Consider the following 26,592-nt stretch of genomic DNA (forward strand, 5'->3'; position numbering starts at 1 on the left):
AATTGTGTAGCATAAACTATTTTTTGTTTTAAAATGGGGGTGTAGTTCCCATGCAATGATAATTTTATGCTGAGAAGATTTGAAAACCTCTTTGGCGAGACAAAGTATTTTTTTGAAAAAAATGTGGATTCCACCAATTTAGCTCTGCTTATACAATACTTAAAGAACAATCCTAAGTGTGTCTACTTAAGGCCAAGTCTAAATGTATTCAGTGGGGCTTACTCTGAGGTAAATGAATCTAGGACTGTAGCTTTTGCAGTTCTAAACAGAATGAGAATTGCAGTTCTAAATGGAATGTGAACTCTAAAGGCTACACTCTTATCAAATAACTGATTGAGTCATTTTTATTGTGCCTAACGAAGTATTCTGCTGCTATAGGTGAAATGCTTTGAAGATCCATAATAGCAGTGGGTTGGATGCAGGCATATATTTAAACTCTCAATTTTAGTTAGAATGATTAACTTGGTTCTATTATTTTCAGTGGGCCTACTCTAAATATAATTCTGCACCCAATTATTACAAAATTTACGTAAAGGTGCCCATTTGTAAGTCTGTATATACACTTGCATCCACAGATGTCTAGACCAATGCAATCGTACATCTGAAAATAGTCTTCAAAAAATGTCAGTGAAAATCTAATTAGTACATTTAGGTACTATTGGCCAAGCAATATGTTTACTTACACACCCCACACAAAAATATGTCACTCCTCCAGACCCAGAAGAACTACTTGTTTTATTAATAAACAAATCATTGTTCCAATTGCTGTTACATGAAAATTAGCAAATTTCAACCTGATTTTAAAGAGAAAAATACTATGTGCTTAAATGCTGTCTCTTGATTGTAGGCCGACTTAAGAAAAGATACACATTTGTATTAAATCCATAGATAGCATTTAAATGTGGGGGCAGGGCTGGGAAGTAAACATGATACATATGTGTAACAATGCTTACAACCATCAGGGTTTTCCATACATCATTTTAAAGTGCTCACAGCTTTGATAAAAACTGTCAGAAGTAGGCTGTAATATAGATGTAGCCTTGAGCAACTGTGCAACAGTAGTCAATAAAAATAATAATCTGGTGTCACAAACATGGTGCTCTTGTAGTTTAATATCCTTGGTCATGCCATGCCATAAATGGGAAAAGTCTGTAAAATGTATAAAAAGTTTCCACAGGCTGGGACCAATGAGGAAAGGAATTGACTCAAAATGTGCGTAAGCTGAGGGCCTGCTTTCTAAGATAATGCCTGGGACTCATTTGTGCCCTCACTAGCCTCTGCCCATTTCTGTATTGTACTATTTTGGGGGGGGGGGGGGGGGGAGTCAATAATTTTGATTGTTTTCACTGCTCAGTTCAAGCATTTCGAAAGCTGTCTCTTCAGAAAATCATCTGCTTCTTATCCGCTGCACAATTACGGCTGAAGGGGCTTCTCCATCATCTGTAGTCCCAGTTTCCCCACCATTAGTAAGCTGTTGAAATGCAATGTAAATCAAGACTTGAGTGAATACTGTTGTAGATTTTAGTACAAATAAACTAAGTGATGGTTGTAAATTGAGAGGGCCACAATACCAACCCAGTATTAACTAAAGCACCCCATTGCCCTTGTTCAATAAAAGAGCCCTTCAGAGTTGGATCACTGGAGAACAAAAGTTGAACCTGTACCTGGCACCAGCAATTAGTCCTGCAGGCATGAATTTCCTGGAGTTATAGAATCTCATTCCCATCACACCAGTTAGAGTTCCAGATGCAACTAAGAGGGAAAGATCAAAACAATTGAATGGTTGGGTTGCTGTGAGTTTTCCAGGTTGTAATCCCCATGTTTCAGAAGCATTCCCTCCTGACGTTTCACCCAAATCTATGGCAGAGGTTGTGAGGCCTGTTGGAAACTAGGCAATTGAGGTTTATATATCTGTGGAATGTCCAGGGTGGGAGAAAGGACTCTTGTTTGTTTGAGGTAAGTGTGAATGTTGCAATTGACCATCTTGATTAGCACTAAATGGCCTTGCAACTTCAAAGCTTGTGGATTTCAATGGCTTCTCTGTGTTGTCTGACCTGGTGGTTGTTAGAATGGTCCAGCATTTCTTTGTTCTCAAATAATATGCTGTGTCCAGGTTGGTTCATCAGGTTCTCAAGCATGTGGGTAATTGCAACAGAAAGGAAGAAACTTCGAAAATGAATAAAATCTGGCTACCAGTATTTTTTAAAAAATTCTAAAATCAGGATAGTAAATAAAGAGCAACACAGAAAATAGGAGAATTCCAGACAGGAAACAATCAGGGTCAGCTAGCACCTCCCAGCAAAGGATTCCCTCAGTCAGGAAGCAGGCAGGCTTTGAAGCTGAAAGGGCATTCAGTGCTAATTAAGGTGGCCAATTGCAACATTCACATCTGCCTCAAACACACGAGAGTTCTTTCTCCCACCCTGGACATTCCACAGATATATAAACCTGTCCTGACCCTGCTAGCCCACTTAAAGAGCCATCAGCTTGATTAGGCAAAAGAGATCCATTCAGCTTCTAATAGGGCCCACAAGGATGGAGATGTTTCCTTTCCGTCCTACTAGCAAGTGCGGCAGCAACAAATATGTGCAACGTGTGTCCTGCTTCGTACTGAATATGAAGCAGCTACTGCGAGCCAATAATAATAGTGACTAATTTTTGTAGAAATTGTATACATATATCAAAATACGAGTAAAGTACTTACTCAGAGAAAGCCAAACATTCTTTGGATCTTGAGACTGCTGATACGCACCCAGTCCTGCTAAACTACCAAAAAGGAGACCAGCAGCTAGAGAAGGAACACTACCTGTAGTAAATAAAAAAGATTGCACTTATTAGAAGATGGAAGACTAATTAAGGTGGAGGAGTGTACAAATCTATGGAAGGAGGGTATAATTCCATTTAAAACCAACATGGAGTTTTTTAAGCATTTGACTATGACTGGAGCCCAGGATTTGATTTGCTTCTCAGCCATGGAAATGTACTGGGTGACCTTGGATGAGTCACACTTTCAGCTCCTGAAAACACTATGATATATATATTTGTGTGTGTGTGTCAGGAGCAACTTGAGTCGCTTCTGGTGTGTGAGAATTGGCCGTTCAACGATGTTGCCCAGGGGACGCCTGGACATGTTTTACCATCCTGTGGGAGGCTTCTCTCATGTCCCTGCATGAGAAGCTGGAGATGACAGGTGGGAGCTCACCCCACTTCCTGGATTCGAACCGCTGATCCTTTGGTTAGCAGTCCTGCTGGCACAAGCGTCTAACCCATTGTGCCACTGGGGGTTCCTGTGATATAGCCATTGGGGTTGCCATACATCAGAAATGATTTGATGGCACACAAAAATAAATCCATCTCTCCAGCTTGTGTTATGGCAGAAACTTCCCTTGTAGTATGAGAGTTAAAAATATAAATACAGTCCCAGAGTTACAAACATCTGACTTCTAAATGACTCATAGTTAAGAATAGGGGTGAGACTACAGGAAGTGAGAGAAATCTACCCCTCCCAAAGCCTGCTGTACCAGAAACATAGCAACAATGTCTGAATGCAAGAAAGAATTGGCCCAAATAGATTCCCTGGTGAAAGAGTTCAATTGTCACTAGTCTACATAGTAGCCTTTTTCTATGAAAAAAAATTGAGAGGATGAGGAAGGAGGGGGGGGGCAATTCTCCAACAAAACATATTCTGCATATTATGTAGCAATTATATTCAATGAACAACCTGCAACAAACAATGTACCCTTCTGTTTTCTGAAGCTCTTAGTGAAATGTCGCAAGAGCTGTGCTAGTTTTAAACCATGTTTATTCTCATGATGTGCTTATAGGAATTTCACAAGCAGAGTTCATTCTTTTGGGGTGCACCTTCACTGCAGAGTGAATGCAGTTTGATACCACTTGAACTGCCATGACTCAATGCTATTGAATCCTGGGAGTTGTAGTTTTGAGATCTTTAGCCTTCTATGCTAAAGAGTGTTAGTGCCTCATGAGCCTATAGAGCCCATTGGAATTCTCTGCCTCAGACAGCAGTGGAAGCTCCTTCCTTGGAAACTTTTGAATAGAGGCTGGATGGCCATCTGTCAGGGGTACTTCAATTGTGCTTTTCCTGAATGGCAGGGGGTTGGTCAATGACCCATGTGGTCTCTTCCAACTCTATTACTCTATGACTGGAGCCTCTGGTGGTGCAAAGGGTTAAACCCTTGTACCAGCAGGACTGTTGACCAAAAGGTCAGCATCTCAAATCGGCAAGTGGGGTGAGCTCCCATCTGTCAGCTCCAGCTTCTCATGCGGTGACATGAGAGAAGCCTCCCACAGGATGGTAAAACATCTGGCTGTCTCCTGGGCAACATCCTTGCAGACGGCCAATTCTCTCACACCAGAAGCGACTTGCAGTTTCTCAAGTCGCTCCTGACATGGAAAAAAAACCCCTCTATGATTGTATGATTTTATAGCATTGAACCATAGCAGCTGAAGGTGTGTCAAACTGCATTCATTCTACAGTGGAGATGTATCTTTTGTCCTCCTACATTTTTGCTGAATTATGAAGAAAAGACACTATTGTTTTTAATATCCTGACTTGCTTGCACTGCCAATTTGTTGAAAAGCACCCTGGTAGCATGTGTCATCTCGCACAAGAAAAACCTGTGCCTCATTAAAAATTAAACCAAGATAGGATTTCATATTATCCTCTAGATCACAGTTTCTCAGACATTTTAAGCAGACCAATTCATGGTCTCTCAGATTGTTGGGGGACGGACTCTAGTTTGCTGTTGTCGTGTGCCTTCAAGTTGGTTCAGACTTAGGGTGACCCTAAGGCAACACTCTCGCAGTGTTTTCTTGTCAAGATTTAGTCAAATTTGCCTTTGTCTTCATTGCAGGCTGAGAGAGTGTGACTTAACTAAAGTCACCCAGAAGTTCAAAGCACTACACTATTACATTTCCCACCAGCCCTAGCCAACATGGCTAATGCTGAGGAATACTGGGAACATTAAGTCTGGTCATGTACAACTTTGAGGCATGGTGCTCATCTCCATTTCTGAGCTGAAGAGCCGGCATTTTCCATAGATACCTCCAAGGTCATGTGGCCAGCATGATTGCATGGAGTACCATTCCCTTTCTGCAGATACTGATCTACTCACATTTGCATGTTTTTGAACAGGTAGGTTGGCAGAAGCTGGGGCTAACAACAGGTGCTCACCTGCTGCCCAGATTCAAACTGCTGACCTTTCGGTCAGCAAGTTCAGCAACTCAGTGATTTAACCTGCTGTGCCACCAGAAGGCCTCTCCAGAAAACTAAAGTTATCTTTAAATATAAATTCAAACTCGCTCCATCACATGATGCTGCTCTTTAATTTCTGTTTGAGCACCCACAATACATTCCAATTTATTCTGCCAGAAAAGGCTACAAGGTGCAACACTAGTGTTTAGGGGTTATTTAATGAACACAGAAGAAGAAGAAAAAATAAAGATAAGAAGCTGAGCACTCTGCAATACAATACCTGCTTTTGCATAGCCAACTATTCCACCTGAAGCAACCAGTGCTGCATAACCGTAGCCAAGCCAGTCCACACTCATCCTGGAAATATATATATGATCATAGAGTATTATTCAAATACTGCACCTTAGAATCTATCTATCTATCTTGAAACAGTCAGATTTGTTTGGTCAGTTCAGCTTTTCACACTTTTGAGGGGTTTCAAGGTTCCAAATCTTTAAGGGGGAAGAATACAATTAATGCAGTCTGACATCACTTGAACTCAGTGCTATGGAATCATGGGAGATAGGACCTCATCACACTAGAACAGTGGTTCTCCACCTTCCTAATGCCGCGACCCCTTAGTACAGGTCCTCATGTGGTGGTGACCCCCAACCATAACGTTATTTTCGTTGCTACTTCATAACTGTAATTTTGCTGCAGTAATGAATTGTAATGTAAATATCTGATATGCAGGATGTATATTCAGTCACTGTACCAAATTTGGCACAAATACTCGATACACCCAAATTTGAATACTGGTAGGGTTGGGGGTGATTGATTTTGTCATTTGGTAATGGTGGAGTTGCTGGGATTTATAGTTCACCTAAAATCAGAGAGCCTTCTGAACTCCACCAATGATGGAATTGAATCAAACTTGGCACACAGAATTCCCATGACCAAGAGAAAAACTGGGAAGGTCTGGTAGATGTTGTCCTTGAGTTTTTGGAGTTGTAGTTCACCTACATCCAGAGAACACTGTGGACTCAAGCAATGATGGATCTGGATCAAATTTGGTACAAATACTCAATATGCCCAAATGTGAACACTGACAGAGTTTGGAGAAAATAGACCTTGCCATTTGGAAGTTGTAATTGTTGGGATTTATAGTTCACCCACAATGAAATAGTATTCTGAACCCCACCAACGATAGAATTGGACCAAACTTTCCACACAGAACCCCCATGACCAACAGAAAATACTAAGTTTTCTGATGGTCTTTGGCAACCCCTCTGACACCCCCTCGTGGCCCCCCAGGGGTCCCGACCCCCAGGTTGAGAAACACTGCACTAGAACATGAATCCACTTAAAATCCGGTTTCTGCCTCCTGCAGAATTCTGGGGTTTGTAGTTTAATGAGTCTGTTAAAGGCGTCTCTTTAAACTACAAACCCCAGAATTCTGCAGGAGGCAGAAACCGGATTTTAAGTGGATTCATGCTCTAGTGTGAAGATGTAGTTGTTTTGCAAGGCCTGTAGGCTTCTCTGCCAAAAAGTACTAGTGCCCCACCAAAACTACAAATTCCATTATTCCATAGCATTGGGCCATGGCAGTTCAAGTCATGTCTGCGGTGCAGATGCACTCTTGTATACAATCTTTAGCAGATAATTGATCAAGTAAATTTTCAAGCATTTCTGACACCTGCTCTATCTGTGCTGAAATTGGCAAAAAAATTTTTGCTAAAACTGGAATTTTTGCTTTTGTGTTTATCTTCATCCTCAATGGTATCTGCCTCCTCTTTCTGGATTTTTGATTCAGAAGATTGTCTCAATTTCATTCAACAACGGTAAAATACTAGAACTGTATATTTCCCATCAGAGTTCAAGGAATGAGAGCTGACTTGTAGATACAGTAGAGTCTCACTAATCCAACATAAATGGGCCGGCAGAACGTCGGATAAGCGAAAATGTTGGATAATAAGGCGAGATTAAGGAAAGGCCTATTAAACACCAAATTACATTATGATTCTACAAATTAAGCACCAAAACGTCATGTTTTACAACAAATTGACAGAAAATGCAGTTAAATACATGGTAATGTTAAGTAGTAATTACTATATTTACGAATTTAGCACCAAAACAGACAAGGGATCTTTCTTTCGCCCACCCTGGACATTATTCCACAGGTAAATAAACACTCCATTTCCCTCACCTGGGGATCCAGGTAGGAGGCAGACTGCGTTGGATAATACAGAATGTTGGATAAGCAAAGGTTGGTTAAGTGAGACTCTATTGTGGTTTTATTAGGTAGGAAAAGTAACATGCTACAAGGTAATGTATTTATTTGTAATGTGTACTAACAAAGTTAGACCCAATTGAAGAAATAGTAAATCATCTCTCCCCCAAGGAAATCTTACTTTGAGTACATAGGGCCCTTTCACACAGCCATATAACCCAGAATATCTGCTTTGAACTGGGTTATCTGAGTCCACACTGTCATATATTCAAAGTTCAAAGTAGATATTGTGGAATTTTATTCAGCTGTGTGGAAGCGGCCTTAGTCCTTTTTTCAGACCTTGGAGAATTACTTTTTGGATCCGAATTCCTAAAATCCCCTCCATTACTCGATGTCGTGGAATTGCGGGAGCTGTAGTTTGGTCAGGTATTAGCACACTTTGGGCCCTTCCAGACAGTCCTTATATCCCAGGATGTGATCCCAAGTTTTCTGCTTTAAACCGGATTATATGAGTCCACACTGCAAGATAATCCGGGACAAACAGAAAACCTGGATCAGATCTCTGGGATATAGGGCTTGTCTGGAATGACAGAGCCCTCTTCTACATAGCTAAATAAAATCCCACATTATCTGCTTTGAGTTGGAATATACGGCAGTGTGGACTCAGATAACCAAGTTCAAAGCAGATATTGTGGGATTTTATGCCTTGATCTTCTGGGTTATATGGCTGTGTGGAAGGGCAGAGACACAGGCCTTGTAAAACTACAGCCTCCATGACTCCATAAGCATTGAGCCATGATAGTTCAAGTGGTGTCAAATTGCATTCATTCTGTCTATATAGGGTAATATCAATGCACCCATACGAGGGAGGAAGAGGTCGTGGAGGGCGCCTTGTCCACACTGACCTTTCCGCAAAGTTGCAGCCTCAGGCGCCAAGGCTCCCGCCCCCGATTGCTACCAAAGTTGATCCACTCGGTCCCTCCAGCGGCGGTAGATCGCGCGTGCACGAGGATCAGGCTGGACGACCGGCAGAGAGCCCTGCGTTTCCCTGCTCGCGAGCGGAAGGAAGAAAAGGGCCAACGACGCCTTACTCGGAGTTCTCCCAAGCTGTGGCTTGCTCACCAATTAGCTTGTATAATGTGTATGTGTTGGTGCGCCTTTAAATCCCCCACGGACTGCATAGGATTGCATTTCTCAGGCAGGGAATCCTCAGAGGTCATAGGGATCAGTTCCTCCCTCTGAAGTATACAGGACTGCAATATACACACTGAAATTCCAGACTTTTATGTGTTGTCGAAGGCTTGCATCGAGTTTTCCGGCCTGTCTGGCCATGTTCCAGAAGAATTCTCTCCTGATGTTTCACCCACATCTATGTCAAGCATCCTCAAGAGGTTGTGAGATCTGTTGGCAACTAGGCAAGTGGGGTTTATATATCTGTATAATGCCCAGGGTGGGAGAAAGAACTCTTGTCTGTTGCAATTGGCCGCCTTGATTAGCACTGAATGCACTGAATGCTCTTTCAGCTTCAAAGCCTGCCTGCTTCCTGACTGAAGGGTCTGCAGAACAAGCCCTATAAGGAGCGGCTTAAAGAGCTGGGCATGTTTAGCCTGAAGAAGAGAAGGCCGAGAGGAGACATGATAGCCATGTATAAATATGTGAGAGGAAGTCATAGGGAGGAGGGAGCAAACTTGTTTTCTGCTGCCTTGGAGACTAGGACATGGAGCAATGGTTTCAAACTACAAGAAAGGAGATTCCATCTGAACATGAGGAAGAGCTTCCTGACTGTGAGAGCTGTTCAGCAGTTGAACTCTCTGCCCCGGAGTGTGGTGCAGGTTCTTTCTTTGGAAGCTTTTAAACAGAGGATGGCCATCTGTCAGGGGTGATTTGAATGCAATATTCCTGCTTCTTGGCAGGGGGTTGGACTGGATGGCCCATGAGGTCTCTTCCAACTCTTTGATTCTATGATTCTATGATTCTATGATCTGCTTATCCCAGATTATCCGTCAGTGGAGACTCAGGTCCCTTCCACACAACCATATAACCCAGAATACCAAGACAGATAATCTACAATATCTGCTTCGAACTGCATTATCTGAGTCCACACTGCCCAGTTCAATGTGGATTTTGTACAGGGGGTTGGACTGGATGGCCCATGAGGTCTCTTCCAACTCTGTGATTGGCCCACTGGAACAGCCACGTTTTCAAGCTCCTCCTAAAGACTGCCAATGTGGGGGCTTGTCTGATATCCCTTGGGAGTGAGTTCCAGAGTCGGGGGGGGGGGCACAATAGAGAAGGCCCTCTCCCTTGTCCCCACTAGTTGTGCATGTGAAGGGGGCGGAAGCGAGAGCAGGGCCTCTCCAGATGATCGAAGAGATCATGTGGATTCGTAAACAGAAATGCGGTCACACAGGTAGGCGGGTCCCAAACCGTTCAGGGCTTTGTAGGTGCACCTTGAATTGGGACCGGAAAATGAATGGCAGCCAATGGCGCTCCTTAAACAGAGGGGTTGACCGTTCGCGATAAGTCGCTCCAGTTAGTATTCTGGATGCTGTCCATTAGACCAATTGAAATTTCCGAGCCGTATTCAAGGGCAGCCCCACGTAGAGTGCATTGCAGTGATCCAATCTGGAGGTGACTAATGCGTGGGCCACCATGGCCAGATCTACCTTCAGCATGACAATGATCCCAAGCACACCGCCAGGGCAACGAAGGAGTGGCTTCGTAAGAAGCCTTTTAAGGTCCTGGAGTGGGTCTCTAGATCTCAATCCTATAGAAAACCTTTGGAGGGAGTTGAAAATCTGTGTTGCCCAGCAACAGCTCCAAAACATCACTGCTCTTGAGGAGATCTGCATGGAGGAATGGGCCAACATACCAGCAACAGTGTGTGCCAACCTAGTGAGAACTTCCAGAAAACGTTTGACTTCTGTCATTGCCAATAAAGGATATATAACAAAGTATTGAGATGAACTTTTGTTATGGACCAAATACTTATTTTCCACCATAACTTGCAAATAAATTCGTTAAAAATCAGACAATGTGATTTTCTGGATGTGTTTTCTCATGTTGTCTCTCATAGTTGAGGTCTACCTTTGATGTCAATTACAGGCCTCTCTCATCTTTTTAAGTGGGAGAACTTGTAGAATTGGTATCTGACTAAATACTCTTATTCCCAGAGTGAATGCTCCTTCACCACGACATTCTGACTCAATGATATGGAATCCTGGTAGCTGCAGTTTGGTGAGGCTTTCTTGTCAGAAAGAGAGCGGCCTTCTTTTTTGTTTGAAAACTTCAATCACAAGTGAATGGATGGACAGGGAAATGAACTACTAGACCAGCCTGATCAACAGCTTTTCATGAAACACAAACGTTCCTGAAACCAGTACAAACAAATGATTCTTTGTCTCCAGATTATGAAACAGGAGGAAGAAATTCTTTTCTCTTAAGACCAGTCCCATCTTCTATTCCCAGCAAACTATGCCTTCACGTGTTTATTGCAGAAATCAAAAGATGTGAATTAGCCCCTCTTATGTATTGTCGAAGGCTTTCATGGCCAGAATCACTGTGTTGTTATGAGTTTTCCAGGCTGTATGGCCATGTTCCAGAAGCATTCTTTCCTGATGTTTCACCCACTTCTATGACAGGCATCCTCAGAGATTGTGAAGACTTTTGAAAATTAAGAAAATTGGGTTTATATATCTGTGGAATGTCCAGGGTGGGAGAAAGAACTCTTGTCTGTTTGAGGTAGGTGTGGATGTTTCAATTGGCCAAATGAAACATTCACACCTATCTCAAATAGACAAGAGTTCATAGATAGGCTAAACATCTGGAGAGAATGCTTCTGGAACATGGCCATACAGCCCAGAAAACTCACAACAACCAAGCTCCTCTGACTTTTGTGCTGTAGAAAAAAAATGTTCCGTGCCTACCTACAAAGCCCTAAACGGTTTGGGACCCGCCTACCTGCATGACCGCATCTCTGCATACGAACCCACACAAACTCTTAGATCATCCGGAGAGCCCCTGCTTACAATCCCACCTGTGTCGCAAGCGCGATTGTTGGGGACGAAGGACAGGGCCTTCTTGGTGGTGGCCCCTCAACTCTGGAACTCTCTCCTCAAGGACATCAGACAAGCCCCAACGTTGGCAGTCTTTAGGAAGAGCTTGAAGGCATGGTTGTTCCAGTATGCCTTCCTAGAATAGGAAACTCCAAGCATCATGTCCCAATGCACTTTACCAGAGATTTAAGATTGTCTGCACACTGCACTTATCGCCAAACACATCCATTTCACCTGGTCATGTCCAGCATTTTAAAATTTTTAATCATTACATCTGGCCCGGCCATAGTTTTTAATTGCGTCATGGTGTTATTGTTTAATGTTTATTGCTATTGTTTAATGTTTATTGCTTTGTTTTATGAGTTTATTTATTGTTGTATTTGTTATGTTGTTGTTTTGCTGATGTATTTGGCCTCGGCATCTTGTAAGTCACACCGAGTCCTTTGGGAGATGTTAGCGGGGTATAAATAAAGGTTTATTATTATTATTATTATTATTATTATTATTATTACTTGAAAAATCCATCACTCAGGGTATACCCATGTGCCCTCCTCCTATACGGTTGTTTTCCAAATTTGGGGCCCCAAACAGCTCACAAATCTTTGCAAAACTCCAGATTCCAGTCAGAGCCATTGTTTATTTCTTTACTATGCCAGGCTGACAGGAAGCTCTGGCGTGGGCTGGTCCATGAGGTCATGAAGAGTCGGAAATGACTGAACGAATAAACAACACCAGGTGATAATCAAATCATGTGGAATCTGCTCCTGTTGTGAATGATCATTTTACTTTCCTTGTTTGAGTTGAAGGGAACACTCAGCCTTTGAAGTACTGATACATTGCTGCTCCCATTCTACAACTACAACTCCCAGAAAGGAAAGTCAGTCATCCCCCCCCCCCCCAACTCTCCCAACTCTGAGTAATCAAACTTCAGCATATAATGTATGTGTGCCAAGTTTGGTCCAGATCCATTGGTTTGGGTTCACGGTGCTCTCTGGATGTAGGTGAACTACAACTCCCTCAAATCAAGGTGAATTTTCCCCAAAGACCTTTTTGCTGGTCGAGGCTCTGTGTGCCAAGTTTTGTCCAGATCCATCATTGTTTAGGTTCATAGTGCTCTCTGGATGTAGGTGAATTACAACTCCTATAAATCCCTCCAAATACCTCAAGTATTTTTTTTTTTTTGGTCATGGGGGGGTTTGTGTGCCAAATGTGGTCCCAAGTCCATTGTCAGTGGGGGTCACAGTGCTCTGTCTTAATGCAGAGTAAACCACAATTTCCATCATGTTGAGTCAATCCCCCAAACCTCTCCAGTAAGTTTAGCTGCTGATCAGTTCTGCTCTGTTTGTTGTGCAGAGTTGAAAAGAGTAGGAAAGGATTAAGGAAAAGGCAGTGGGCGGAATCATGAAAATTCCATACAAATTGAGAGACTAAGACAGTGTTTCTCAACCTGGGGGTCGGGACTCCTGAAGGGGTTGTGAGGAGGTGTCAGAGGGGTCACCAAAGACAATCAGAAAACACAGTATTTTCTGTTGGTCATGGGGTTCTGTGTGGGAAGTTTGGTCCAATTGGTGGGCTTCAGAATGCGCTTTGATTGTAGGTAAACTATAAATCCCAGCAACTACAACTTCCAAATGTCAAGGTCTATTTTCCCCAAACTCCATCAATGTTCACATTTGGGCATATTGAGTATTTGTGTTTGGTTCAGATCCATCACTGTTTTAGTCCACTGTATTCTCTGGATGTTGGTGAACAACTCCAAAACTCAATACCTACCAAACCATTCCAGTATTTTCTGTTGTTCATAGGAGTTCTCTGTGCCAAGTTTGGTTCAATTCCATCATCGGTGGAGTGCAGAATGCTCTTTGATTGTAAGTTAACTATAAATCCCAGCAACTACAACTCCCAAATGACAAAATCAGTCTCACCACCAACCCCACCAGTATTCAAATTTGGGCATATCAGGTATTTGTGCCAAATTTGGTCCAGTCAATGAAAATACATCTTGCATATCAGATATTTACATTATGATTCATAACAGTAGCAAAATGACAGTTATGAAGTAGCAACGAAAATAATGTTATTGTTGGGGGTCACCACAACCTGAGGAACTGTATTAAGGGATTGTGGTATTAGGAAGCCTGAGAACCACTGCACTAAGATGTCTATGGTGAAGGAAACATGTAAAATCTAGAGTAAAATTGTCCCCAAGCGAGAGCATTCCTTGGGTGATGGGCAGTATGGTGTTTGGGGAGGACATTGGCAGGGTTTGAGCTACATTTTATGGCGCTCGCTATAACCTGAAATGTCATTGGAGAGAGTTCATGGCGCTTGCTACACCCTGAAATGTCATTGGAGGTAGTGCTTTGGGTGACAGTGCATTGGAGGTAGTGCATTGGGAGATAGTGCTTTGAGGACAGCACTGTGGGCTAAAGCTGTTTGTGGAAGTGGGAGCCTGTCTGTGGAAGTGGGCACCCCAGCCACATACACACATACATGTTTTCAGTTTTATCATGTGTATGGATTATAATATTTATTTATATCCTATTGTATCTCTCCTGAAGGGGTCTCAGATATATAGACATTCATAAGGACTGGGCTCTGGCACAGCTAATTAGTAGCTGCAATAAATCAGTACTGACTGAGAGGTCATGAGTTCGAAGTCAGCCCAGGTCGGAGTAAGCTCCTGACCATTAATAGTCGAGCTTGCTGTTGACCTATGCAGCGTGAAAGGCAGTCGTATCTGTCAAGTAGAAAATTTAGGTACTGCTTTTTGCGGGGAGGCTAATTTAACTAATTTATGACACCATAAAATCTTCCAGCAGCTGTGCAGAAGAATGAGGAAGTACTCCATCAAAGGACCCAGTGTCACAAGTGGACGGTGAAGCAGCAGCTCCCCCTGTGGCTGGAACTGAGCATACCCTCATGTAACTGGAAAAGCTGGAATGTTAAATTGCCTCTATGTCTGTCTTTATACGTTGTATGTCTAAATGGCATTGAATGTTTACCATGTATATGCGCATTGTAATCTGCCCTGAATACCCTGCGGGGGTGAGTAGGGTGGAATATAAATATTATATATATATATATATATGAGAGAATGTATATATTTCTATACATAGATTGTCTAGTTTTCCTTGGTAGAAGAGCACAATGGAGGATGTGCTCTAGCACAAGAACAACTGGGAGGGAAAGAGGAAGCCAACTGACTAAACAAATTATGCATGACACCTGGAATATTAGGGGTGAGCCCTGATATTTGGCACGCCAAGTCTTATTAACTGGATCTTTTGTGGATTCATGTGCAGGCTGTGCTTCTCTATGGAGCTCTCTGTCTCTTCTTCCTCCTTCAATTCCACAGGAAAAACAAATTGCCTTTGAAGAAACAAAACACTCTCTTTCTCTGCACCCCACAGTCACCAATGATTTATGGGGATAACAAAGTCATGGAATTAGTTCAAGATTTTCCATATCTTAACTCAGTCATTAATCAGAACAGAGGCTGCAGTCACAAGATCAAAATATCAGAACTTGGAAGGGCAGCTATGAAGGAGATAGACAAGATCCCAAAATGTAAAGATAGCTTATTGAATACTAGAGTTAGGATTATCCATATCCTATTTCTATATATGGTTGTAAAAGCTAGTCAGTGAAAAAAAGCTAATAAGAAGAAAATCAACACATTTAAAATGTGCTGCTGGAGAAGAATTCCGATACCATGGACTGCTAAAAAGACGAATAAATGGATTCTACAGCAAATCAAGCCTAGACTCTTCCTGTATTGGGGTCATACCATGAGAAGACATGACTCACTAGAAAAAATTGATAAAGTTTGGTAGTAGGAAAAGAGGAAGACCACAACTGGATGGATGCAATCAAAGATGTCCAGAAACAGATTCCCCTCAGATTCAATAGTTCTACTATATTCAAAATACTTTTAATCAAATTTTGAGAATCAATGTATTGTCGAAGGCTTTTATGGCCAGAATCACTGGGTTGTTGTGTGTTTTCCAGGCTGTGTGGCCGTGTTTTCCAGAAGCATTCTCTCCTGATGCTTCACCCACATCTATGGCAGACATCCTCAGAGGTTGTGAGGTCTGTTGGAAACTAGGCAAGGGAGGTTTATATATCTGTGGAAGGTCTAGGATGGGAGAAATAACTGTTGTCTGAGGCAAGTGTGAATGTTGCAATTGGACACCTTGATTAGCATTGTAATCAACATTTTCTGGCAGCCCTATACTTTCACTTGGAGGACAGTGGTGCCGTTCTATAGCAAATGATAAAGATACTAATATTCATATGTAGCTAATTTCTTGGCCTTTGGCACATAATTAAGATGGCACATTCACACAACAAATCTGTGCAGGAATCTAGGATTACCAAATGATCTGTTTGTGAGTGTGTGCGAGAGATGTTTTTAACATCTGTAACCTCACTGCTCTTAAAAAGCATAGTCTGGAGATAAGCTTCTGGAACACGGCCATACAGCCCAGAAATCTCACAGCAACCCATAGCTAATCATCTTGATGAAAAGTTGGCAAAGTGAATAAATTCCTTCAGTCAAAGAAATATTGTGCAGCCCACTTAATCAGTGTTTTGTTTTAATTATTAATTTAACAAAAGACGCGCAGAACTTTATTATATAAAATTTTACAAAAAATAGATCCTTGGTAGATTTTCTCAAATGAACTTGCATCATGGCGGAAAATAGATGTCCAACTCAATTGAAAAATACAGAACTTCACAGTCAACTAAAGAAAAAAGCTGTACTGTGGTTCTCAACCTGTGTGTCCCCAGATGTTTTGGCCTTCAGCTCCCAGAAATCATAACAGCTGGTAAATTGGCTGGGATTTCTGGGAGTTGTAGGCCAAAACACCTGGGGACCCACAGGTTGAGAACCACTGTTAAGGGTAAAGCTCAATCAGAAAATTGTACAAGAAGCCAGAAGATTATTATATATATTTTTACCATTCCAACTGGCCCACATATTTTACCTTCAGTTTTCAAGTATGTAGCAACTTCCAAGAAAGTACTGGAAAGCTCATGTTTTCTTTAAGACACCCACTCCTGCAACAATAATGTATTTTTGTAGAAAAACTTTAAAATTTATCATAAAATATAAGGGATTTTTATTTCTTTCAATGGAATTTAACCCATATTGCGACCACCTTTTCATGATATGGAAGCAGAGATTGTGTACAATGTTTTCTGATTGGTCACTTGTAGGGACTTCTCTTTTTTATCAGAGTATACATAAGGCTGCCTAAGCCTTCTTCTCTAGTATGAGATCCTTCAGATGGGTTGAGCTGACTAAGGAGTGTAGAAATTATAGTTAAACCCATCTGGAGAGAGCTGGTTTAAGCTTCCACCAGGTGAGTTTCCTAACTCTAACTGTATGGTATCTCATAAGCCAGTGGTGGCAAACCTATAGCACACGTACCAGGAGAGGTATACAGTACTCTCCCTGGCATGCACACCATTGCCCACCTCTCCCTGCCTGTCCACCCATTCACTTGCTAACCCACTTGCCCACCCCCCACTCATCCACTCGGTCATTTGCCCATCCCAATTGCTCACCTGCTTGGTCACCCCTCTGCTCACCCCCCCCCCTGAGTGCCCAACCCCACCCACCCCGGTTTGGGCACTCCATCTCTAAAAGGTTTGCCATCAAAGTCATAGACTTTCCAACTCCGGTGCTTCTTTGGTTCTTCCCCTCATCATTCTGAGGATCACTCACATCTATGCCAATTATAACAGGCTAAACAGAGCAGCTTGCCCTCCTCTCCTCTTGCCACTTTGCTCTCATGAACATCCACATGACATTTTCAATGTTAAATATTGAACATATGTCTCTGTTAAAGCTAAAGTTGAGGTTTTCCCTTGACATGAAGTCTAGTCGTGTCCAACTCTGGGGGGTGGTGCTCATCTAAATTTCTAAGTCGAAGAGCCAGTGCTTTCTCTTTTCAGTGCAGATAATGGATGGATGTCAGTAGTCAAGTTCCTTGACAGCTCTGGATCAAGTACAAGGCGTTGACTTCAGGTAGAATTGTCCAAGTAGCTATTTGATTTCAACAATGAAGTCACATCAAGAGGTATTTCAACATGGCTTAGTAGTCAGTCTGAATCTGTTCATCTGAACCTTCAACTGGCAAGGCTTGATGATGATAACGAAGTTCAAGGGCTGATTCAAATTAGCTAGATATCCAAAATCATTGTCTCTCACTCCATTGACCAGACTTGATTCACGAAGTATTAACAAAGAACACCTGACCATCCAGTTCCAAAATGGGAGGCAGTTTTCAAGAATATTATCAAAACTTCAACCAGTACACAGATTGCCCTGACTTCTAATTTCAGCTGCAATGCAGTGCCTTCCAAGACATTCACAAAATTACCCGTATAGGACATCCAAAAGATGAGGCAGCATAGTCCGTCTAGAAGACTATCTATTATTTGTTCATTTTTTAAATTTTTTTACTAAAGGTACCAGCTTGGTTCCACTGGTACCTCACTCTGGTTCAAGGCTCTCTCCCGTAGATTCAGCTCCAGACACTCCACAGTTGGTGGGTACGTTTTAAGTTCAAATTTGTTAGCAAAAAGATTTTCACTGCTCAGTAGCCACTTTAGGTCACCTGTTCCAAAGATGCAAATGCCCCTGACATAACGACCTGCCAAAGGAATAGAACATTAAGATTATAATTAAAAGGCACATGTGCACACTCCTTGGTATCTATACAAAGGTAATGAGTGAGCTCATTACAAGTTTGGGGGATCTGCTTCTCCTTGTCATCAGCGCCACCCTGGGCTGTAGGGGTGCTGAACTAGTATTTGCAGGCTTGAATAGGCTAGATCAGGCATGGGCAATTCTCTCACTTGGGGGTATCATGGTGAGCCAGAGTGGAGTGGGCGGGCTAGGAGGGGATTCTCCCTAAGTCCCCTCCCTGCCCTTTCCTCCTCTTCCTCTTCTCTTTTGGAGACAGAAAGTGAAGGAAAGGCAGCAAATGTTTGGATCCCAAAAGGACTGGTTTTGGTCAGGATATGGTGGAAGGGAGAAAAAAAAGTGTATCCATTAGACCCCATATTGCCCACTCCTGATATAAAATCCTAGAGTTGGAAGAGACCCCCAAGAGCCATCCAGTCCAACCTCCTGCCATGCAGGAAGGCACAGTCAAAGCACTCCCAATAGACAGCCTATGCAGAAAAGCCTCCAGAGAAGGAGACTCCACCACACTCCGAGGCAATCTATGCCAATCTCCAGGACATTTTTCCTAATCTTTTCAGTCTAATCTCTTTCCCTGGCATTTGAACACATTGCTCCCTTGTGCCCTGGTCTCTAGAACAGCAAAAAGTCAGTTTTCCCCCTTTTCCTCCTCAATGGGACATCCTTTGAAATCTTGAACCATGGTTCTCATGTTCCCTCTCTGTCTTCTCTTCTCCCAGCTAAACATCCCCCAGAAGGAATGGAGGAGGGAGGTATAGAAGGAAGGAAGGAAAGAAAAGAATGGAGAGAGGGAGGAGGAAAGAAAGAAGGAAGGGAAGACAAAAGGGAAGGAAGTAAGAAGAGAGGGAAGGAGGGAGGGAAGAGAGAAAGAAGGGAGGACAAAAGGGTAGAAGGGAAGGAAGGAGGAAGAGAAAGAGGAAGGGAAGGAAGGAAGGAAGGGAAGAGAGGGAGGGAGGAAAGATGGAAGGAAGGAAGGCGAAAGCGAGAGGGGAGGAGGGAGGAAAGAGGAAATGAAGTAAGAAAAGGTGAAAGATAAGGATGGAGGGATGAAAGGGTGGAAGAGAACGAAGAGAGGGAAGAAAGAGAGAAGGAAGGAAAGAAGGGAGAAAGAGAGAAGAGGAAGGAAAGAGAAAAGGAAGGAAGAATATGATGGTGAGAGACAGGAGGACCTGAGAAAAGAGCCCAAGGCACCACATTCAGCCCCTGGGTCTGAGTTTGCCCATACCTGAGCTAGATGATCTTCAATAAATTGAATTGAAGAATCACTGTGGTAATCCCTAGGTCAGGGAATTGGATAAGCAGCTCAGTTTCCATTTAATAATAGTACTTTTGTTGCAGGAAAGAGAGCAATGCAATGTGCCAAACAATTGGTTTTCTTTAGCAATCAAGGAGATGTGTGGCACATTAATGCATGATCTCAGCACATGCAACTAAATATAAGTGAATGAAATGGCATGGAGAAATGAAGGAAGTATTATGGGGAGGAAGCCTCCAGAAGGCAGCAAACATCTTGGAAAGAAGACATATATTTCCTGCACACTTTATTTTAAAACAAGCCATACCTCCTATGGCCTCTGTTGCGTTAAATAGGGGGCAAAGTATCCTACCCAGGGTAATGGCATGCTCTAGTTATAGAATAATTCCATGAAAATAAACAATATATTGCTGGAATTTCTAACCATTAAGAATACTGGAGGCTACATAGGAAATCTTTCCATATATTCACACAGGGCTTTTCTGCATGACCTTTAGGAGAAATTTTAAGTACAGAAACTAGCTGAAAATACATGTTTTGTGCAATCTCCAAATCAGTATCCCTCAATGATCATGTAACAGGATGAGTGCTCAGTTGCTTCTATGCTCACATTTCAAACTGGAAATTTCAGGCACTCAGACATATGGATTCCCAGAAACAAGGGTGGGATATGATCAATGCTAGTGTTTCTTACTGCATTCTTAAATGAACTTCAATTCTGGAACCCTTTTGGAACCTTCATAAAAAATAAGGGTAAAATAGGGCCTACATGGGGCAGCATCAAAGATTGCAAGGAATTCACTGGGAAGACTCAAACTTTTGGTGAGTCAAAATGATGAGCTATTTACCATGACATCCTCCATGATTTGCTTCTGCATCACCCCACTTGATAGCTCTTAGATTGCCTTCCCAAGTAGCATTTGGCATGGCACCAGGGACACCTGAGATTTGAAGAAGATAAAAGAGAAAGATGATTCTTGTTTGTTTGTACATTCATTGGTGAAATTAAGATCTCAATGTCTATGTAGTCGGTTCCATGTAGCTCGGTTCCATGTAGTTCCATGTAGTTGGTTCCATGTAGTTCCATGTAGCTTCAATTCCTCATGTTGCATCAAAGCTCTAATAATAATTTCTAAAAAGAAAACTGCTTCAAATCATTATTTCCATGATGAACAGATGCACAAACAATTCCTGTTTCACAAAAGGAATATTACTGATTCTTGTGGTAAAATGCCCATACTTGCAAATGGACATATTGTCATGACATATAATACTCCAGGCAAAGGTTATCTTCAGCGCTTCCTGTGTTCACTTTGCAACCATACAGTCTAAGGGGAAAAAACACTGCTGAGCAGTGGAAGCCAAGCTACCAAGATCCATTTTACCATTAATAAGAAGCAGAGGTGCAGTTTCGGGTAATAGCCTACACACTCACAAGAACTGCCAAAGGGACAATCCTGGCTGATGTTTCAAACATTATAAATCCAAAATTATAGTCTTTGGAAAAAACAGGAAACGGTACACGTGGTCCCTGAAAGGCGTACATTTGGAACAAATTAATTGCTACAAATATCTAGGCATTATGTTCTCTTCATCTTGGGCTAACCCCATTACTCAAAGCAGCAGGTTCCATTTATAAGCTGTACCATCATAGATACCCAGGCACAATCAGACCTGCCCTGGAAGTCTTTAAAACAAAAAGAATGCCAACACTTATATTTGGGGCTGAAATTTGGGGGCACATCAATTTGGCCAAGATCGAAGCCTTCCAAGTTAAGCAGCTTTGCACCCTCCTGGGCCTTTCCAGAACAACTCTGATGGCGGCAGTAAGGACGGAGCTAGGAATGCCGCCAGTAAAAGCTCAAATCTTAATGAGACAGTTTAATTACTGATCAGTAGATTTCCTCGCCTATGTCTAGAAGATCAAGTCCAGCATGACCAGAAGACGCCATGGATGGCAGTTCTGAATAATGAGTTGGATGGATTCGGTCTGCCTTTGCAATTTCTGGGTGTTCTGGGTCCGGGGGCAGGGCAGGTGCTCAAGTCACGCATTCGGGATGTCTATGCACAGCTGGACCTAGAGAGCATAGGTAGGTCTTCAGCCACAAGGTTTTTTAGCTTCTCACAAAAGGAATATTCATTTAGAGCATTAGCTAACTATTCCACTTCCACGACCCTTAAGAAGAATATATACTAGAGCTAGGGCTAGGGCTAGGTTTGAACAACTCAGTATTATGATGCAAACCGGGCACTACTGTCACATCCCAAGAAGTGAGAGATTCTGCATATGGGGAGAACAAACAGTGGAAGATATTGAACATTTCTTAATTGACTGTCCAGCATATACTGAACTGCGAGACAGAAATTTACATCCAATATCATCCAACTGCAGGTCCCCCAACAGAAATGATATTCTGACATCCCTCTTGCAAGGGCAGGAAAGATCCAACATAATCAGAGCAAGCCTTTTTATTCTGAAAGCTATTAAGAAAAGAGCAGATTTCCTGAAAGAAGAACCAGGAAAATAAGATTCTGACTATAAATAGAAGGTCAGCCGCTGTCCTCACCTTTATGCCTTGTATTTTACTCATGTTCTATTTTGATATGGTCATATGACTGGTCAAATAAATAAATATTATTATTATTACATTATAAAAGGATCTAGTTTGGGTCAAATTTACTAAATTTTTGGAGGGATTACTATGTTTGTGTCAAAGAGCCCCTCCACATAGCCCTATATCCCAGAATATTAAGGTAGAAAATCCACAATATCTGCTTTGAACTGGGTTATCTGAGTCCACATTCAGAAAATGTGGGATTTCCTACCCTGATATTCTGGGATATAGGGCTGTGTGGAAGGGCCAAAAGTTACTAGGTTTTGGGGTAGGATTTGGGGGGGGGGTGTTCTCAGTTCTTGTACCTTCAAGAAAGGCATGGGGGGATCTTGACTTGCCAACAATCAAGGAAGGAGAACATGTCCTCTAAATCAGGGATGTCAAACTTGTAGCCCTCCAGATGTTTGGGCCTCCAACTCCCTGAAGTCCTTGCTAGCTTGCCAAATGGCCAGAAATTCTGGGTGCTGAAGTCTAAAACACCTGGAGAGCCACAACTTTGACACCTCTGCTCCCAGTGTTGCTAAACTGAAGCTCCCATTAGTTCTTCTCAACTTAGTCAATGGTGGATAATCATGGAGCTTACAGTCAACAGCTTTTGGGAAAAGGGCCGTAGATTCTCTATCTGTGGCACTGTACATGGCACAGGGCTGTGCCCATCAGTAAGGTGTGCCCATTATTGAGGTGGCAAAGCCAAGAAGGAAGTGTTCCTTTGCTTGTCACATTCATAACATTTGCGTCATTGTCCTTCCTGGATATTTCTCAATAAAAGAAATATGACACCGTATGCTATCATATTGTGTATGTAAAAGTCAACGAAACAGAAGAAAAACATTTTGGGGAACTGTACAGCAACTTGCCCACGGTTGGCAGTGGGCAAGTCGCTGTCATCAGCACTGTTTGTCCCATCAAAGCAATGTGTTACATTATGCATTAACATGCTATTAATATTGCAAGTTTCTTTTTAAGAAAGGCTGGTATACCCCCTGGAACCCAGTAGGGTTGTAGCTCTGCTCTTACTGCTGAAAACCAACCTCTTTTTCTGTTGTGATTCTTCAGACTTGTTTTACAACCCAATCTAAGCTACATTGGTCCCACAAGGCTCACTGAGAGCTCTCTAGGAAGCCTCCCAGAAGTCGTAATGAGTACTTTGTAGAGCAGGGGTCCTCAAATTAAGGCTCGGGGGCCGGATACAGCCCTCCAAGGTAATTTACCCAGCCCTCGCTCAGGGTCAATTTAAGTCTAAAACGACTTGAAAGCACACAACAACAACAACAACAACAATCCTATCTCATTACCAAAAGCAGGCCCATACATCCCACTGTAATACTACTAAGTTTATATTTGTTAAAATTGTTCTTCATTTTAATTATTGTATATTTTTTTTGCACTATAGATAAGATATGTGCAGTGTGCATAGGAATTCATTCACCTTTTTTTTCCAAATTATAATTTGGCCCTCCAACAGTTTGATGGACTGTGATGTGGCCCTCTGTTTAAAAAGTTTGAGGACCCCTGTTGTAGAGCTCTACAAAATATAGCTACAGCATTCAGGTGATCTAAAAATATAGCCTTAACATATAGCTTCTAGGCTGTGCTCTGGAGATACAGCTCTATTGAGCTCCATAAATCGCATTATTAGTGCTTCCAGGAGGATCCTTTTACTGCTGTCAGCAAACTGCTTATCCCATAGAGATTGGACTTTAAAAAGAGTTAAAGCAAACTAAAAGCATCAATAGTAATAGAAGACTACAGGATAGTGACAGGAGGTCCTCCACATCTCAACAGCCTATTACAGGGGAAAAGAACATTTGTGGGCTTGTAGTATTTTGACTGAGAAATAATGGAGCTGGTTACACCCAAAGCAAACTCATGTGACACACTACATTACACTCTAATTTGGAAAAGTCTTGGACAATGTTTTCAGTGATTATTTAATTCTTAAATGTATATCTTACCTTCCTCCTAGCATAAGATTTAAGATAGCTGATATGAGAGAAAACAATTAAATGAGAATATTGAGTGTTCAATTCAATTGGACATTGAACAAACAAAGTAATGTGGTAAGACATGTATTATGGAACAGAACAACCAAATAAATAAGTATATAAGAGAACACTATTAGTAGAGGTTGGACTGCATGGCCTTTGTGCTCTCTTCTAACTCCATATTTCTATAATATGAATGAGAATACTCTGCTTCAAAGGCAGATGTCAACAAAGCTAGATGCCAATTCACCACATTTCAACATTACAGGTTTTAATAATGCTACTCACAACATCAACAGTGCATTCTACTTCAGCAATGCTCCTTCCCAGTCTACACTAGATGAAAAATATGGTTTGAATGGAATACATCAGATTGCATGCAATTGTAACGCCAGCATTAGTATAACTTTCTATGGAAAAGGTCATTAACCGCAAGCTATGTTCACTCAATTGAGCTTTCTTTTAAATCCTTCATTCTATTTCCTTCCTTCGGTGGAAGCGGATGTGCTGTGCATCCTGAAAGGGAATGTCAGCCAATAACGGCAATTTTGCTAACGTTGACAAACTGCAAGGACACAGAAAAATAACAAAGAAGGGCTGAACTGCCATCCTACATTAGGACAAATGAAGAGCAGACAAGAAGGATGAGACAGAGAGAGTGTGGGCCCATCCAGACAGGCCCCAAAATGCAGGGCCTGCTGGACTTTTACTGGAGGCATGGGTAAAAGCGAATTAATTCAGGACAAAGTAGGTAAACCCTGAAAGGCCCGGGTCTTATGGGGTATTGGGTCTGTGGGGACTCACTCACAGGCATTCCTGGGACTAGCTGGGGGTCAGTCCCCAAGGACATCTCGCTTCTTTGAGCCTCAAGAAAGCCTGGGTTTTCGGGGAGGGCATTGGGACTTAAAATCACGCTGAAGAGGGTTTCTTAAACCCGCTTCAGCATAGATCTAAGCCCTGCCTGGAAGTGCTCTGTGAGTGGAATACAGGGAGGAGATGGAGAAAATAACGTATGTGATGTTGGCAGCCTCCCTACTCGTGAAGTGGTGAGCAAACCATCTGTTTGCTAGGTATCACAGCAAAGTTACATACCATGTTGGTTTCAGATCTGATGGCCAGAGGCAAAAGGAACCTAGTTAAAGATAGTTCTGTAGTTCTCACTGCCTCCTAATGAAATTACTGGGCTGCCATACTGACCAAAGCACCAGCTTTAATGAATATTCCATGGTCATTAAGCAAACATATGACTACTGGAAGGCTTTCTTCATTCCTTCCGAGTGGGTGATCAGAATAGGAGGAATTATTGCATATGTTTCACCTGTGGCCGAGTACATACATAGAAATGTGTCAGTGAAAACTCAAAGAAATGAGTGTCCTACTGTTATCTGACATTTAACATCTGATCAGCATAAAGGGTTATGCAACAATGGATCTGCTGCTCAAAAGAACAGGACCTAAATGTAGTTGAAGCTCAGGGCCCATCCAGACATGGCCATTATCCCACAACATGTCTGTGTGCCCCTGGTAAAAATGAATTAATTCAGAATAATCTTGGTAATTCCAGATTAATTAAATACTCCATTAGATCTGGGCCTTCCTGAAAGGTCCGGGTATAATGGGGTATTGAGCGTGTGAGGACTCACCCCTGGGTAGTTCCAAGACCAACCAGAACTATCCGGGGGTGAATGCCCATTTGCCATCCTGAAGCTTTTGGGCTCCTAGTACTCAAAGGTTCAGGATGGCACCCAACCCCTCCTCTAAGCCCCCAAAACAACACTTTAAAACAATTACTGGTCTGCCATTAAGTGGCCCTTGCGTCCTTCTGCCATGCAGAAATGACACGCCAGGAGACTGCGGGGAGGGAGAGGAGCAACCCTGAAATGTTTTTTTTTTAGATTTTAATGGTTGTTTTGGGGGACTTTGGGGTCGCTGCATGCTATCCCGATTGGTATTGGGGTGGCATGTAGCCACCTCCTGGAAAAGCCCAGGTTTTTTGGGTGGGAGAAGGGACAGAAATGCATGCCAAAGCAGGTTTTAAAACCCCACTTCGGCGCACATTTCTTTGGTGTCTGGAAGCGCCCTCAGTTTAAGCAAGAAGAGAGACAACTAAAATCTACTATCTCCACCACTTTAATCAGTAATCTTCCTGTAAATAAAATAAACTCTATCTATGAGTGAAAAATATTCACTTTAGCAAGTTAAATAGGCAATCAAAGGAGAATTCTTGGTTGACATTAGAAAAAACTCTTTGGGAAAACAATCCTTTGGCAAGTTTCTATGGAAATCTGTGTTCAAAATAAATTTTAAAGCAGTTCATGTACAAGTGGGTTCATCCATGAAACTTTAAAAAAACAAAGCCAAACACATGCACAAAACCCAGTTATCACAAAGATCCTTCCTTTTGGTAACATGAGAGTTGTTTTTTTACCCACTTTAGGAAATAGATGAAACTATGCGGACAATTGATAAAATCCTCTGGCAAATGTCCATTATGTGTAAGCAATTGGACGTTTCGTGGTACTGCAGGTTACTTCTGCCTG

General features: G+C 42.2%; 2 protein-coding genes across 4 annotated transcripts in view; both read right to left on the reverse strand.

The window, feature by feature from the left end:
- Window positions 1–716: 716 nt before the first annotated feature.
- On the reverse strand, window positions 717–8,462 carry LOC132774587 (transmembrane protein 14C-like). The gene is made up of 5 exons (XM_060774801.2): window positions 8,330–8,462; window positions 5,496–5,572; window positions 2,705–2,806; window positions 1,665–1,752; window positions 717–1,471 (listed from the first exon to the last, which is right to left on the reverse strand). The coding sequence occupies exons 2-5, from the start codon at window positions 5,569–5,571 to the stop codon at window positions 1,414–1,416; spliced, it is 324 nt and encodes a 107-aa protein (XP_060630784.1). The 5' UTR covers window position 5,572; window positions 8,330–8,462; the 3' UTR covers window positions 717–1,413.
- A 9,475-nt stretch (window positions 8,463–17,937) lies between these two features.
- GCNT2 (glucosaminyl (N-acetyl) transferase 2 (I blood group)) overlaps window positions 17,938–26,592 on the reverse strand; it is a 77,709-nt gene continuing 69,054 nt past the window's right edge. For all 3 annotated transcript variants that reach the window (XM_067467511.1, XM_067467512.1, XM_060774799.2), the window contains 2 exons: window positions 20,301–20,393; window positions 17,938–18,144 (listed from right to left, as the gene is read on the reverse strand). In XM_067467511.1, the coding sequence (XP_067323612.1) occupies window positions 17,954–18,144; window positions 20,301–20,393 (284 nt within the window). In that variant the 3' untranslated portion in view covers window positions 17,938–17,953. The remainder of the gene's footprint in view (window positions 18,145–20,300; window positions 20,394–26,592) is intronic.

The sequence above is a fragment of the Anolis sagrei genome, chromosome 4 (assembly GCF_037176765.1).
Source record: "Anolis sagrei isolate rAnoSag1 chromosome 4, rAnoSag1.mat, whole genome shotgun sequence".
Classification (NCBI taxonomy): Eukaryota; Metazoa; Chordata; class Lepidosauria; order Squamata; family Dactyloidae; genus Anolis; species Anolis sagrei.